This window comes from Varroa jacobsoni, unplaced genomic scaffold (genome assembly GCF_002532875.2).
Source record: "Varroa jacobsoni isolate VJ856 unplaced genomic scaffold, vjacob_1.0 scaffold_727, whole genome shotgun sequence".
In the NCBI taxonomy this organism is placed as follows: domain Eukaryota; kingdom Metazoa; phylum Arthropoda; class Arachnida; order Mesostigmata; family Varroidae; genus Varroa; species Varroa jacobsoni.
Genome location: NW_019213629.1, coordinates 216,431 through 231,768, shown reverse-complemented (window position 1 = coordinate 231,768; position 15,338 = coordinate 216,431). Strand labels below are relative to the sequence as shown.

At 39.5% G+C, this 15,338-nt stretch overlaps 1 protein-coding gene across 3 annotated transcripts in view; it reads left to right on the top strand.

Annotated features, from left to right (window-relative positions):
• LOC111263047 (serine/threonine-protein kinase D3) overlaps positions 1–14,082 on the top strand; it is a 34,247-nt gene extending 20,165 nt beyond the window's left edge. For all 3 annotated transcript variants that reach the window (XM_022837790.2, XM_022837792.2, XM_022837789.2), the window contains exons 3-15: positions 1,420–1,599; positions 2,033–2,472; positions 3,395–3,695; positions 4,107–4,355; positions 4,757–5,035; positions 5,187–5,426; positions 6,402–6,599; positions 6,804–6,992; positions 7,259–7,399; positions 7,592–7,684; positions 10,889–10,984; positions 11,493–11,600; positions 12,007–14,082. In XM_022837790.2, coding sequence (XP_022693525.1) covers positions 1,420–1,599; positions 2,033–2,472; positions 3,395–3,695; positions 4,107–4,355; positions 4,757–5,035; positions 5,187–5,426; positions 6,402–6,599; positions 6,804–6,992; positions 7,259–7,399; positions 7,592–7,684; positions 10,889–10,984; positions 11,493–11,600; positions 12,007–12,387 — 2,895 coding nt within the window. In that variant the 3' untranslated portion in view covers positions 12,388–14,082. The remainder of the gene's footprint in view (positions 1–1,419; positions 1,600–2,032; positions 2,473–3,394; positions 3,696–4,106; positions 4,356–4,756; positions 5,036–5,186; positions 5,427–6,401; positions 6,600–6,803; positions 6,993–7,258; positions 7,400–7,591; positions 7,685–10,888; positions 10,985–11,492; positions 11,601–12,006) is intronic.
• The last annotated feature ends 1,256 nt before the right edge of the window (positions 14,083–15,338 follow it).

Here is a 15,338-nt window from a genome sequence, read left to right as displayed (position 1 = left end):
TTTATTATAAGATACATTTCATACGATCGTGAAAAAGGTCTGCAGGAAACTTTAGGGAAGTTGTGCAGTCTTCACGCCGTTATACAGTACGTACGAGCTTACCTTGTCTTTATATCTTGAAGTTATATTTACAATAACTAATGATTCGTCAGATCTATAGAAAATTGACAATAGGTTTAGTCTATTGGATTGGCATAATGCTAGGACCGATTAGCAACGGCAGTACGCACTACAACGTTGGTAGTGAAGACATTATAAAAAGTGACGTACGTCCTTTAATCCAGGCTATTATCAATGGGTCTCCTTAATGCAACGGACTTCTGTTTTCACTATTACATTACTTTTCAGCAAATAACCGTCGAACCGTGTTCCATATTGTTTTTTTCTCAAAAAGGGGCTTTTTTCTCTACGAGGGTGCCATGCTAATGTTTAGTACAGCGCTTCAATAACGTCTCTTTCTGGAAGAGAATACTTCTGGAGGATTTTCTCGAAAGTCTGTAAGAAATGCATTCGTTATTCTGCCCACGGTGGCGGACAGTGTAAAATTTACGCATCGAAGGTGCTAAGTCATCATTCCAGAACGTAGGCGAGAAGACTTGTAACTGTCGGTTGTAACGCTTGTCGGCTTCCTGCAAAAGAGACACGTGGCGCAAAGCAAATCTACACCATAGTAGAATTAATTATTGCAGAAAATAGGATTTTGAATCAACAAGTGCGAGAAATTTTCTCTACGAACTATATAGCTATATATATATATAGATATGGATATCCACTTAGGCTAGTAGCACGCTTTCTTCTATTTATTGAAATAATACCAGGAAAATGTACTGGAGAAATGAACAGAACTGATTGGACTATAAAGCGCGACATAGTCGTAGAATAATAATAAGAACTTTATTAATGTATCTGTTGTGATAAATGAATGAAAACAAATATTTGTGCTTAATAGAAGTACCTTGTATAAATCCTTAAATCTTAGTAAAGGTCAAAAAGCTTCCTTCCAGCAGCTGTGGATATTTATCACATACGGGGTGTCTTCTATACCTAACAGAATCACCTGAAAGTTGTTGTCCAAGTTCAAAAGTTGTTTTCGAAACCTTAAGGACGGACCTCGCTTCGGTCGGGTTGATACAGATTATCGAGGACCGATTTACCTATTAGGACATAGTCCTGCCTCAATCACTTACATCTACTATTAAGAGGGCCCACCCAGTGCTTTCGAATAGGTCGGCAAATCTATAGGCTATTCGGCTAGCAACTGGTTATTTAAATCTTTCTTTTGCCAACGTTGACTGCCGATACCTTTGTGTGTCAATGTTGAAATGCATTCGGTTATGGAAACCATATTGACCAAGAGCAGTAACTTGTACACATCAACTCTAATCTTGTTCTTCTTACAATGTTCCTGTTGTACTTCAGCTTTGCTTCGTGATGCAATCGGGTGTTCAACGCGACTCGGTGTCGATAGAGAGCTGTGACCTTAACCTCAAGTCACTAAAGGATCTTGCATGTAACTTCGTCGACCGAAAATTTCCAGATCACGGACTTAATCGACTTCCCGAGCGTTTACTATTGTTTCGACACGATTACTCCGCTGAGGTACCTGTCGCCAAAACCACACTTAGCTAAAATAACTGTAGTTACAGCAAATTGACCTGAACAGAACGTGTGTATGACTTAAGAAATGCTAAATTAGGAGTACGAGGAAAAGGGAGGAAAGAGGTTGGGTTGGGTTGGGTTGGGCTGCGATGCATTACAACCCTTCTAAAAAGTTAGCTTTTTAGATAATATTTCATTGTGAATGTTGTAGAGGTATTTTAGCGTAGAATATTCTATATTATCTTCTTTACAGAGTCTTTGTAGAAAAGAGAATATTTTGTATTACTATGCGTGTCCATGCGCGACCTGGGCCAAGCCGCAAGCGCGCTCACTCGAAAATCCAAATCAAGTTGAAACTAATGTACACTTAAAAAGTATTTCGGCCAATGCAATCTGTTCCACCATAGTATTTCAGTACTTTTTAATTTTATAGGCACTCTTGGTGCCTATTAACAGCGTATCCGAGATCAATGAGGGAACGTTGGTCGAGGTTGTCGTATCACAAAAGGACCCGTCAGATGACGTGGACATCAGGCCACACTGCCTTGCCGTTCATTCATACAAGTCGCCGACGTTCTGTGACTTCTGTGGTGAGATGCTGTTCGGCCTTGTGCGGCAAGGCCTGAAATGTGATGGCTGCGGACAAAATTTTCACAAACGGTGTGCATATAAGATTCCTAATAATTGTACACACACACGCAGACGGAGATCTTCCAGTTATCTTCCGGTGACACCACCAACTCCAACGGGCCATAAGTCATCGAGCCCCAGTTGTGAATTTAAGGAACTTGGCGGAGCTGGAAAACAACTTGGAACTCCCGCAGAAGTGACTCGTGCTGCTTCCTCAATACCAGCTTTCATCGATGACCACAGGTAGAGAACATAATATACTTCCATGTATGTAGAGATATTATCGTACATGTTCTTTAACATCATTCGTATTTAGTAGCTCATCGTATTGATAGTCCATGGCAATCGTGAACGAAGGACGTATAGTGTTAAATATAAATTTGTGTTTTTAATGGAACCGTTTCCTTGGATAAGCGACAAAGTATGTAAATAAAAGCATGACAAAGTACATATGTAAATCTACCCATACAATACGAATATTTTCTGGCAGGCTTTCCGGGAACATGCACGTGCGCTACAGACTGTTTGTAACAAAAACTCAAACTGCTTTCGGCTCTTAAGGTCAACAACGGTATACCAGGGCCTGTAGGTCATGAGAATCAATGAAATACGATGTACTACTGAGGGTTGTTGAGAACCTTATGTACCTGTAATGTAACGAGCTTCGAATGTATCCGTACAGATGCGTTCCATGCAGACATAAACTTGAGATATAAGCATGAACTAGCTGTTTGTTTGCGGAAGAAGAAGTAGGAATACTACATTTGACCTTTCCGATGATCCTGCAACATCCTGTCTGAGGGTGTATGATACGTTGTCGATTGGCTCAATAAAGCGGCCAGTAAGTTTCATTCGGGTCCATTTGAGCTATGCTTCAACATGTATAGCGTAGTTATTTGTTAGTTCGCGACCTACTGGTAGATGATCTGCGAATAACGAGGGACGTGCGCCATTTTTAACCAAACGCAGCGCACTCACCCTAGGCATAAATAGAAACCTCTAATTGCAGTCATTGCTTACGTTGTTTATGTATAAACATTAGGGAATCAGACCCCATTTTCAGTAACTGCGTATACGAGCATATACTATCACCTGTATTGCAATTATGTTAAATATAGTAGAATGGTATTAACATAAATATTTTTATAATATTTTTTATTTTTAGTGCTTTGTTGGCGACTCCTCCGTGTCGCGAGAAGCGTTCGCCGTCACTGAATATGGGCCGACCAGCCTGGGTTGAACGAGAACTTGCGGGTCGCATCAGGATTCCTCATTCATTCCTGGTACACTCCTATGCAAAACCAACGATATGTCAGCACTGCAAAAAGCTTTTGAAGGGTTTATTCCGCCAAGGAATGCAATGCAAAGATTGCAGATTTAACGTACATCGGAAATGCCAAGACAGAATTGCTATGAACTGCCCAGGAGAGGCCCCCAAAGAATGGCTGCCGGACGACCATATTGAGGTATTTACCATCTTTTATATTTTAGGTTTTCCCCATTATACATTTCGTGAATATTGTAAAAACCCCATGAAATTTCTAAATAATAATAATGAAAAAAGTAAAAACAACATATGCTAACTCTCTATTGATTGTAGCATCCTAATACTTTGGATATTTTGTGGTTTTACGTAATAGTACCTATTGATAATACATATCGATGTAACGGTGACGCTAATAAATTCGTTAACGTAGATTTTTTGCGCTACGATAATCTAAGCTTTAGGCCAAACGAGACGAGACGAGACGATGTTTCTTGTAGTCATCTATGGAGTATTGTAAATTGGATAATTTCAAATCAAAAATATTTTAGTGGATTCTGAGGATTTTTAAACCAACTATGTTGGATGTGTGTTTGCCTGCAAACTAATACAGGTTGACAATTCGGACACATCGGCCGACACGGCGGTCGATGGACACGCCGACAATGACGCTGACAGCGACAACGATATTGATCATGAGGGTCGCAGCAACAACAATCTTCACAACAACAACAGCAGCAGCATGAATCACAACAATAACATGAACCTAAACGCGACAACGGCTGGAACCATCTCTGTTTCGGCTGTGTCTGCTGGCGTCGGTCGGCACAACGCGATGCAACCCAGTGATAGAACGACCCAGGTTAGAAAACCAAAAAGAAAAGGGTCAAATCGTGAAGGCTGAGGTAGCCAAAGCGTTGCACAGTACTAGCGGAAAACACTTAGACAGACAATCATTGATTACCGTTTAGCTAAGCTTTGCGGATCAAGTGTTCATATACGATATGTAAATGATCATTTCCAACGGACCAATGGATTGGTGTGTATCGTGTGTGAATCTTCTAAGAAAAGGCCGATGACCACTCGTTTTGCTCACGTTCATATCTGCCACAAGTAAACTCACAACGTTCAGAGCTAGCACTCATTTAACAGCAATGATGTATACGTATATGTAAAATGCTCCTTAAAAAAAGGTTAGCTACTGTGTAATCATAACGGTGTAGTTCGGTTACTAGAAACTGTCGTACGGTTCTTCCTGTTTAGTTTCAGATGCTCTCCGATGCGTCGGGCAGAAGTGCTGGCGCTACAATAAGAGGAGATATGTCGGAGACAAGTCAAGACGGTGAAAACAAACAGGCACTTAATGAAAGCTCTTCGAACAACATTCCGCTCATGCGAATCGTCCAATCAGTAAAGCATACGAAAAAGCGAGGACAGGGCGCCATCGTTAAGGAAGGGTGGCTTGTACATTTCACGGGCAAGGATGCGCTCAAAAAGAAGCACTTCTGGAGGCTTGATACAAAAGCTATCACCATGTTTCAGGTAGGCTTCTGGCTTCTTCGGGGCATGATCAATGTTTATCTGGAACCACTAAGATGATACTAAGACGGCGCCAGGGGCGATGCAAAATTTTTTGCGATCGAAGGAATATTGATGAAGACAGCAACTGTGTGATCGGCTTCATCTTTTGCAGAACGAGTCTAGCCCAAAATACTATAAGGAAATACCACTGTCGGAAGTCGTGGCCATAGAGTTACGCAAGGAATTTTCACTGCAGCAATTTTGCTTTGAGCTACGGACAACAACATGTACCTACTTTGTCGGCGAAGAGCGCGACAAAAGTTGGGAAACAGCCATCCGCCAAGCGCTTCTACCGGTTTCTGCCACATCTGCAACGCCTCCAGTGTCGTCAAACATGACTACGACTGGAAAGGTACTCATGAAATAATCGAGGCCTAAAATCCCTGGTCCAATCCAGTAAAAATGAAGTAAAGAAATAGCCTATTAATAACATTATTATTGAATTTGTTTGGAATGTTAAACGACAGAATCGATCACAGACTCTTGTTATATGCATAGCATGACGTTTTTAGCTATATGTCATAGGGCACATGGCTATTTTTGTAGACCTCATCGTTAAATTGCCACTGACATTAGGTATCTAGAATACGGCAAGAAGCTTGACGATCTACCCCAATATGACCATTCGTGAGCAACACGAGCTTTTCTACTCAGTCGTGAATCGTGCCTTTCCTTGTAGTATCGAAAATCGTATGACCCCCATTCGACACAGAAAAACACAGTTGTCAGTTGCGATTCTGCGCTCTTCAGGTGGACCAATGTTAATAGATCTGCCCTTCAGACAGCGTCTGTCGTTGAAGGCATCGAGACATACTTATACCTTAACTTCAAGAATCACATTACCCATCTAATTAATTATAGTTACTTGATTTTCGGATACTTTGTTATCGATTCCAAAATGTATATTCGTCGACATAAATTCTATGTGAGCTGCTCGTTCGCCCGGGTGCCATACCAACGAAACCATGCGCATCATATGATGGTTGATATAAAAAGTAGCTTATGAATTATAAACTATTAAGCACTGAATGGTTATCTCTACTACCAAAACGCCTCAACATTCTATTACCGGTTATCCTTTCAGTACGTACTAGATTTACCTGCGCACATGCCCGTTTTTATTGTTGCTTATGTCAATTCTAGTAGTTTTGCACCTTCCTATTCATACATTTCAGTGTATCGTTTTTTCAGTAACTAGTTAAATATCAACAAATCTGTAAGTGACAAGACGATAAATAGATGCTTCTTGCTGAAACCGATATACGAAGTATTACCGAAAGTTACCCATTTTAATTTTGTAATTACATCTAAATAAAATAAATTTCAGGGTGGAACCGCAACAACTGCGGGGGAAAACGGTCAATCTGGGGCGACCGGAAGCGTTGGGTCGGCCACTGCCAACAGCTCAAACATGGTTATATCTCTCCGATATCAGATATTTCCGGATGAGGTTCTCGGCAGTGGGCAGTTCGGCATCGTTTACGGCGGTGTACATCGGATGACTCAACAGCCCGTTGCTATCAAGGTTCGAGCATGAATCACATTTTGTTTAAGTAACAAGAATAGGAATAGCAATGCTTTCACTCGACCATCGTTCTTTTTACAATTGGTCTATTTATTTTATTTATGGTACGCTTATCTTCTTTTTCAATAAAACAATATATAGATAAACCACATCTATTGGAATTATTTAAGTTAGTTTATAGCCATTGACTCATGCCATTTTCAGGTTATCGATAAATTGCGCTTCCCCACAAAACAAGAAGCACAGCTAAAAAATGAAGTATCGATTTTAGAAAACATCCATCATCCTGGTGTTGTGACGCTTGAACGGACCTATGAGACCCACGAACGAATTTTTGTCGTTATGGAAAAACTCAAAGGCGACATGCTAGAAATGATCCTACAGTCACCCAAGGTCCGTGCATTTATTTCGTACATTAGTTTTTGTTCGTTTGTTTTAGCCGCCTGAGGCAGTCAATCATAAGACGCGTCATATAGGGTTGGTTAGCTTAACATGTTGCTCAATCAATCAAGAATAAACTGATGATAGAACTATGTTGATTATATTAAGATGTCAGTTATAGAGGAAAATCAATTCGCTAACAGCGTGAGTCCAATTATAACCGACGAAACCGAATGGAAATTGTTAGCATGCTTTATTTCATCTGTGGCATTTTTCAGGGAAGACTGTCGGAACGCACAACTCGTTTTCTCATTTACCAGATCCTTATTGCATTGAAATTTCTACACTCACAAAACATCGTCCACTGTGACCTCAAGCCTGAGAATGTGTTACTTAGCAGTGATTCCGAATTCCCTCAGGTACCTCTTCTTCTCAGTATTTGTATACTCTCAGATTACGTTTCATTATTGCCACTCAGCTGTTTTGTGAGAAAGCATCGGTAAATCAAACAACCATCTATTTGTACTTCGTGATTAGAAATAATACAGTTTTTTTTTTATTTCTTTTTGCTCGCATAGTATTTTATTGCGTTCATGTGCATCTGTTTGCAGGTGAAACTATGTGATTTTGGCTTCGCAAGAATCATTGGCGAGAAAAGCTTCCGTCGATCTGTTGTGGGCACGCCAGCCTATCTCGCCCCTGAGGTATGTAAAATGCGAGAGTAAAAAACGAGTGCGTAAAGTGACCGAAATACGCAGGTGCGGGCAAAGAGATCCAACGAACGGTAAACGTTGATAAAAGAAAGGTTAAGTTTACACAAAGCAATATTTACTTAACGAAATCGTTGAGGAAAGCCTCTGCCACAAAGAAGAAAACATTATACTCTATTAGCGTGTTCGGCTGAAGAGCCTTCTTTTGTATCCCAAACAGCGAGTTTTCCTTCATTGTCAAGAAAACAATAATTTAAAACATTTTTACTTAGCGCCACGTGGTAGACTATGGAGGTAACGCAAATCCCGCCACTAATGCTCGTAAACGAAGATGTCAGTCATTCAACAAATATGCAGGGAGAATGCACGGTCTTCTGAAACCAAGCTAAGGTGTTTGTGGCGATGTTTTGTAGTCCTTTGACGTCAAAGTAGCTGGGTTCAAGATCATCATTTTTATACACGAAAACTCTGTGTGAACCGAATTTTAATTAATCTGAATATAAATATATCCACGAGTTATACTGTACTTGAGAAGTTCGAAAAAACCGCAATGATGTGCACACCATTTTTCAAAACTGAGTTGATTCAACAACAAAACTTTCTATGGATGTATTTATTGTTCAAGTATTAAGAGATATGCATGGTTAATCATGATCCTTTATCGTGGTTAATCGGAATTTCATACACTTATGTGCACTTCATCCGACCGACAGTGTGTTATAACAATACGGTTACCATAATTTATCTGAAAACAACCGCGTCTAGAATAACAAATACGAAAAAACGCTCTGTCATAAGATCTATCTGGGTATACAGGTTACGGCACCTAAACTGGGACAAATATTGATGGAGTGTTTGTCTTCCTGTACCCAACAAAAACTAGTCTCATCGTCGCGAACAACAAAGCGTCGCTTTCGAAATTTAGGCGAAGATCAGATAGTATCCGCTCTTTACGGACTAAACAAATCTAGCGAAAATAAAAATTACTCAAGTCGACAGCGTACGCTGCGGCAAGTGAGTATGCAGCTGCAGAAAGAACAGAAAGTAGACTTCAGCACAGCACAAGAAAAAACCCTACAATGCGAAATGCTAAGTTCATCACTGTCGTCCAGTTTTTTTAAGTTCGTTTTTAATAATCCTACTGATTCTATGAACGTGTTACCGGTGAGCATTCGAAGTTACGGATTGCTGATGAAGACTTCAGGCACACGATATATATCGGATAAGCCAGACAAATGCTTCCTTGGGATACTAAAACTAAGAGACTAAAGACCGGTGCTAATTGCTGTTCAGTTGTTTTACGAATGAAACTGCAAATCACCTTAGATTTCTCTCTATTTTTTTTCTCTCGTTTTTATGCTCGATCCAAAATAAACCTTGGAAATTATAGCTACGTTTTTCACGAGTTGTGTCTATTCTGTGTAGAAACACATTTTCATCATGTTCTGAGTGTGGTGTTCAGTGAAGATGTCATGTTAGCATACCTCCTTCAGATAGGTGGACACGTAAGGGAAAAGTTTACCTGCATGTTCTACGAGTTGTTGCGAAATCGTGGATATTAACAATGTCTCAAAAAAAGATCATATTCTTCCAATAATTGGCTTGAAAATACAAGTGTGTTCCTATAGGTAAACAGACCAGATGCAAACCTGTTGAACCACATCGTAGTGAACGTCGTTTAGCAGGAGTCTACGTTATGAAGGTGTTTATAGAATTGCAAAGGGATCATTTAAAGTTAGCCTATGAGCAGTTTGGGATAAAATACGACTGTCGCAACCGGTTTTGGCTTTTTTCATCGAAGTTCAACTAAATACAAGTGTCAACTTATGCTACATAAACCAATAGGCCTCATGGATCACACTTCAAATAAAGAATGTCACAGAATATATGCTCTCTCCACAAAAGTTTCAATAGGTTTTGCGCTTGTTTTGGTATCATTACGAAGAACCTTCCTTATGGTTACTCTCTACCGTTATTTACCAGCTTTAAACATTGCAGATTTAGTTACACGTTTTGCAAAAAGACGCGGTAACTGCACATTTGTTATCTAGCCTGCAAATACTAAATAAACTTACACGCATACGTACCCTTGACTGCACACCGTTCAACGTGTTCTATAAATTACTATTTCGTTTTTCTCCATTTCTTATTGTGATGGTCCACCTACTTTATTTCCCCGTCTGTTTCCCGCGTGTCCAGTCAAAAATAACGTATCTCAAGCGCTCGAAATTTGAAATTGACTAGCAGACGAATAACGGCCCAGATGGCCACTATAGTCACGACCAAGGCCGCTATGTCTATTTGGGACCCGTGTTGAAAGTGCGATCGTGGTGAATGGTAGTTACATTTATTAACCGAACTATCGGGAGCTCATGCAAAAAAAAAATCATTGAAATATACGTCTTTATTTGGATATAATTTTGAAACAAAGCATATGAATGTTCTAGTTCAGACACCGCACCCTGTATATACAGTCCGTTCAACTTTCTTTTATTTTTAGATTGTATGTGTACCATACGAAATCGTGTAAATAATTGATGATGCTAGTATATGCACGTAGCCTGGCCTGCATAGACCCGAAGGTGGTCACATTTCTAAAATGAACCTCGTTTTGGACCTATCTTAGAACGCACTTTTGTGAAGGAGAATGCTGTAGTAGAGAAATAAACTAAACATTTGATTTTCTTATGGTTTTAAATGTTCGACGAAATGCAAAAAATGGCACGCTAAAATGGCCTAGATATTCTCATCTTTTCAAATCCATTTAAAAATGAATGTAGTTAGGAGGCCAAGTGCAGAGAAAAACCTTATTCACACAAGAGAAAAATGTATATTGATAGTCAGGTTGAAGGGTTGAAAGTCAGAATTACACAAATTATCTGACCTGTATGCGTTGTTGAAAATCCCAAACCTATATAGCTTCACTATTCGTTACATACATAGAGACGCGGTGCTATTAAGTAGGAAAATGGAGGCACGTTTTGGGAGTCCCTGAAGATCTTATGAAGAAGACCTTCTTATGAGAAGGTAATTCCTTTGAGTATTTGCCGCGGAAGCGTTCAAAAATATAGTGCCCTCTGTCAATTTTTTCCTATTTTGTAAACGTCGTCACGACGTAACTATGCGTAATACAACTATCATAATTAACGGATTCCAATAAAGCACGTTTCGAATTATATTTATTTGAGCTAATTTTAGGTGCTAAGAAATAAAGGTTATAACCGTTCGCTTGATATGTGGTCCGTTGGCGTAATCATTTACGTCAGTCTTTCCGGCACTTTCCCTTTTAATGAGGTAAGATATTTTTCGCAGCTTAAAAATTCAGCTGATGTGTAATACACAATAGCCTTTTGTATCCATTGAGAAACTAAATGCAATCTCAGGATCAGATTTGCTAATGCATATCAATATGTGCTTCCAAGTAGAATAAGTAACTCAAGTTGGCTGTCAAGTTAACAATGAATCATTTGAAGTTACTGTCCAGTCATGCTATTCTGAAACTTAAAGGGTAGTTCCTATACAGCTGACTTTAGGAATAGTTCTTTAAACTATTGCGTGAAGTAGCATCACCATTAGTACGTTAACCGATTTGGCTTCTGCAGGCCCAACCACTAACGAAGAAAGGTTAGAGTCATTGACAGACTAATGTCCAGTGTCTGTTTTACTGATAATGAAAACCGTTTGCTTATTATTGGCTTTCTAGTACATATCTGTTTTTCTAAGATCAGCTCAGATCAACACGTAAGCATCATGATTAACTAATAAGCAAACTTCTGATAATCTGTGTCTGTGTGTGTTTTAGGATGAAGACATTAATGATCAGATCCAGAACGCGGATTTCATGTATCCCCCGCAACCGTGGAGAGAGATCTCACCTGAAGCCGTCGATCTTATCACTAACCTCTTGCAGGTAAATGATCAGCTCATTTTTCTAACTTGCTTTGCCTCAACTTGCTTGCTCCATGTGTGATCAATATACAACTGCTATATCGAAAGTAATTCTTCAGTTTATTGCTGCTCGTATGTTGTTTTGCAGTATTCATTGCACACACTTGAGCTAGATTCTAAAGGCTGCCTTGAACTAAGCAGAATTAAAGATAAAATTTCCTAATCTACAAAAGGAACCCTAATTCCGATTGAATACTTTGTCAACCAATCAAAACGTAAGCCTTTTTGAATATCTATTCAAGCTTAGCTCAGAATAGCGTAAAATAGCGTTTAAGCTCTAACTCACTGGTATAGAGAATCCATACGATGAGTTGCTTGTAGTCGAAACGACTGGGATCTCTACTTTCATGCTTTGCCTAAAATAACAGGTTAAGACAAGAAAGCGTTTAACGGTGGACAAGTCGCTGGTGCACGTGTGGCTGCAGGACTTCGATACGTGGTCCGACCTTTTACGGTTGGAAGCGCATGTTAAACAGCGTTATCTCACGCACGAATCGGATGACGCACGTTGGGAGGCGTACGCTCGACAGAAGGGATTGCCGTTACCGCCGCGCGCCCCCTGCCACGAAGCAGCGCGGCAATCGGACGCAGCTGAGGTTGAAAGTACACCAGGGCCAAGTATGGGTGAGACATCGGGTGGATTTGGCGGATCACATGCTCCTGTCCGACATAAACTTTCAGTGCAAGCTGAGGTGTCGGAACCGACAACGCCAACGTCCGAGCAACAGTTCAACCGCATCAAACTCTAACTTGGATTTGTATAAATATCGGAAGTCTCTGGTCAACAGGTCGAAAGCTGGAGCATATGACAAAAAATGGGCGTCGACCTTAAACTCGATCAGAAACGTAAACCGATAAGGTACCTATTATTATAGTCGTATGATATCGTGGCGCGGATGCTCAAACTCTACAGGTTGAACTTAAGACATTCTACGTTTGTCGGAAAGACTTCAGATGTGAACAGATAACGAGTGCGACGATCAAGTCGTTGCTGTATAGTTAATTACAACTAGAGAATATATAGTACGTAAATCTAAAGTAATAAAACGTCGTGGAAATAGGTACACGTGGCCAGTTAAATGCTACTAATGTATGGAGACAACTGAGGCCGACATGCGTACCTGGGTATATTCACAATAATAAGAGCAACAATAAAAATAAGGATTGTAATAAAATTATAATTGTTTACGGTTGGCAGTACCGACCATATCTACGTTGACGTGATTGTCTAACTGTTAATTGACTTCTATTTAATATAGCAGGCATAATTATGACGTGCTTGTACATAATAGTAGGAATATCATAGTAAATTTATAGATGATTCAGTGAAGACTCAGGTGCTTGGTAAACAGTAAGAGCAGCAGCGCCACCAGTAGCGTCTGCTATCATTGTGATTGTAGGCTAACTGTTTCTCGAAACGATACTCCCGAGCGAAATAACAACATAAGCAATGATTTGATGTTGATAAACATATGGTGACTTGAATCCGTCACAGGCGTAGTCGACAAACAATGACGATGAAAATGGAAAACAAGGGGAAACATTGTCAATGTGGAATAGCAAGCTACAACGTAAATAAACAGCAAAACAACACGCAAGCCTATAATCACGGTGCACGGAAACATTCAAAGTAACGACAGCTACATAAAGGGCAAAGTTCACAACCAGCGGTCATCAGTCACAGGCAAGGACAATCAATTGTCAGCCAATCACGAAAAACATAACGTACTTTGCATCACTATAACTTCGTAATTTATACCGATATTGAAATCAAGTCCACTATGAGCAGACGCAATACCAGTTACGTGACACCGGCATTGATGTCATCAGCGTAGGTTACTGTCCATACCGATTGGGGTATTTGTCTCATTCGTGGACACAGTGATATATTCATATCTTTCACACAATCTCAAAAGAGACAGAAAGAGAGAACTAACGAAGTTGGCGACTGTGTGCAGCAGGTGAATGTAAAACGGGTGCAAGGAGGGAAGCAACATGATGACTCATTAATAATAAGAGCGAGATGACAAACGTGATCATGGATGAAGATAAGAGACGATTAATGTATTAAGTCTAAACATAATTGACAAACTTAATGAATTGATTGTGTGTATACTATTAGCTAGCGACAATGATATGAGATGGATGTCAGTTCCGACTACTATGATAACAATCACAATAAGAGGATTGACAAGTTGTATACCATACGTAATGCTGATGATTCTTCCAGCGACTACTGCATAATAACAATAATAGTAAATATATTAATGGTACGGTAATCATGAGAATCGCAGAACTTGGGAAGGTTCACAGTAACTATAAATGTATAAGTATCTAGATGTTTACACACGAAGCGAAATAATGAGAAAAAAGAACCACTATGAAGGACTTACTTAAAAAAATATTGCTGCTAGAAAAAAAATATACAAAATGGTGACATCGAACACGGTGTATTTTGCGTTAAAAATAATACATCTTTGACATTTCTTTTTCATACACGATCGTATAGATACCTGCGCCTAATGTTTGTATGTGAGCGAGCCTTCGTCCATGGGCCTAGCTGTCTCTGGGTGTCTTGTTGCGAAATCACACAGAGGACAGTGAACTATAGGGATGGTGTAAACACATTTAAACGATGATTCCTAGTAGCGGAAAATTGAAATCGAACATTTATGTACATGTAGCTAGTGTTTGAGTAGACTGTGTATCTTTCTGTGAATACGTGTGTGTGTGTGGAAGCATCAAGAGAAATTTAAATGTACAAAATCATCAAAAAATCAAATTCTAATTTTTCAGACGGGACCCACTGGGCAAATAACAATGGGCAGTTTTTAAGACGTTCCGACAACAATGCGTAAATCAATGCTGACAAAAAAAATCTACGATACTGTACGAGTTACGTTTGATTTAATGATATACTTTGTTTTGGTTCTCTAAAGACAAACGAGAAATACATAATTCGTCGCTTGCTAAATCAAATGCGGTACAACAAAAAATTATTTCTTATGTTTATACCTCGTTTCGTTCCAAGATTAACACTCCATATACAAAAGTAATCGTTGAGAGCCACATTTAGACGATAATGAACTGATCGATAATGTTTTTTTGTAGAACTTTGTCCTACGTCGGCACGAAGAAATGGCGACGGTGCGTAAAAGGGCAGTTGGATTTTTGCGGAGACTAGCAGAGCCAGTCTGGACATTTTGACAAAATGAAGGGGCTAACCTTTCTCTTCACCTATATGTTTACGTTGTACCGTTACGAAAATCGTTGTTTCGGCTCTCGAAGACTTGTACTTTACCTTTGAGTTCCGAACAAATTAAGGCCATTAGAGGTTTATAATAATACTTTCTTCCCACGTGGGGATGAACAAATAAATTTGTCAGCACACGCAAAGCTCCTTCCTATTTGCTTGAGGGCTAATAGCCTTGCTGTACTTAAACTAAACGATTGTGGTTGTGTCCTGAAAGAAAAATAGAAAAAAGGCTCCATTCTTACATTTCTATTATAATAATTAATAACGACTATACACTGAAAAACTTCTGTAGTATAATACTTATGATAACCATACTCAGAAGTCGATATCAGATCTTCCCAACGTTTAATATCACTAGTAACGCAGGACCGATTTTGTCAACTTTTGCAGATCAATGTCTGACACTCTCTCAGATCTAGGTGATTACCTTAATGAGTGTTCAAT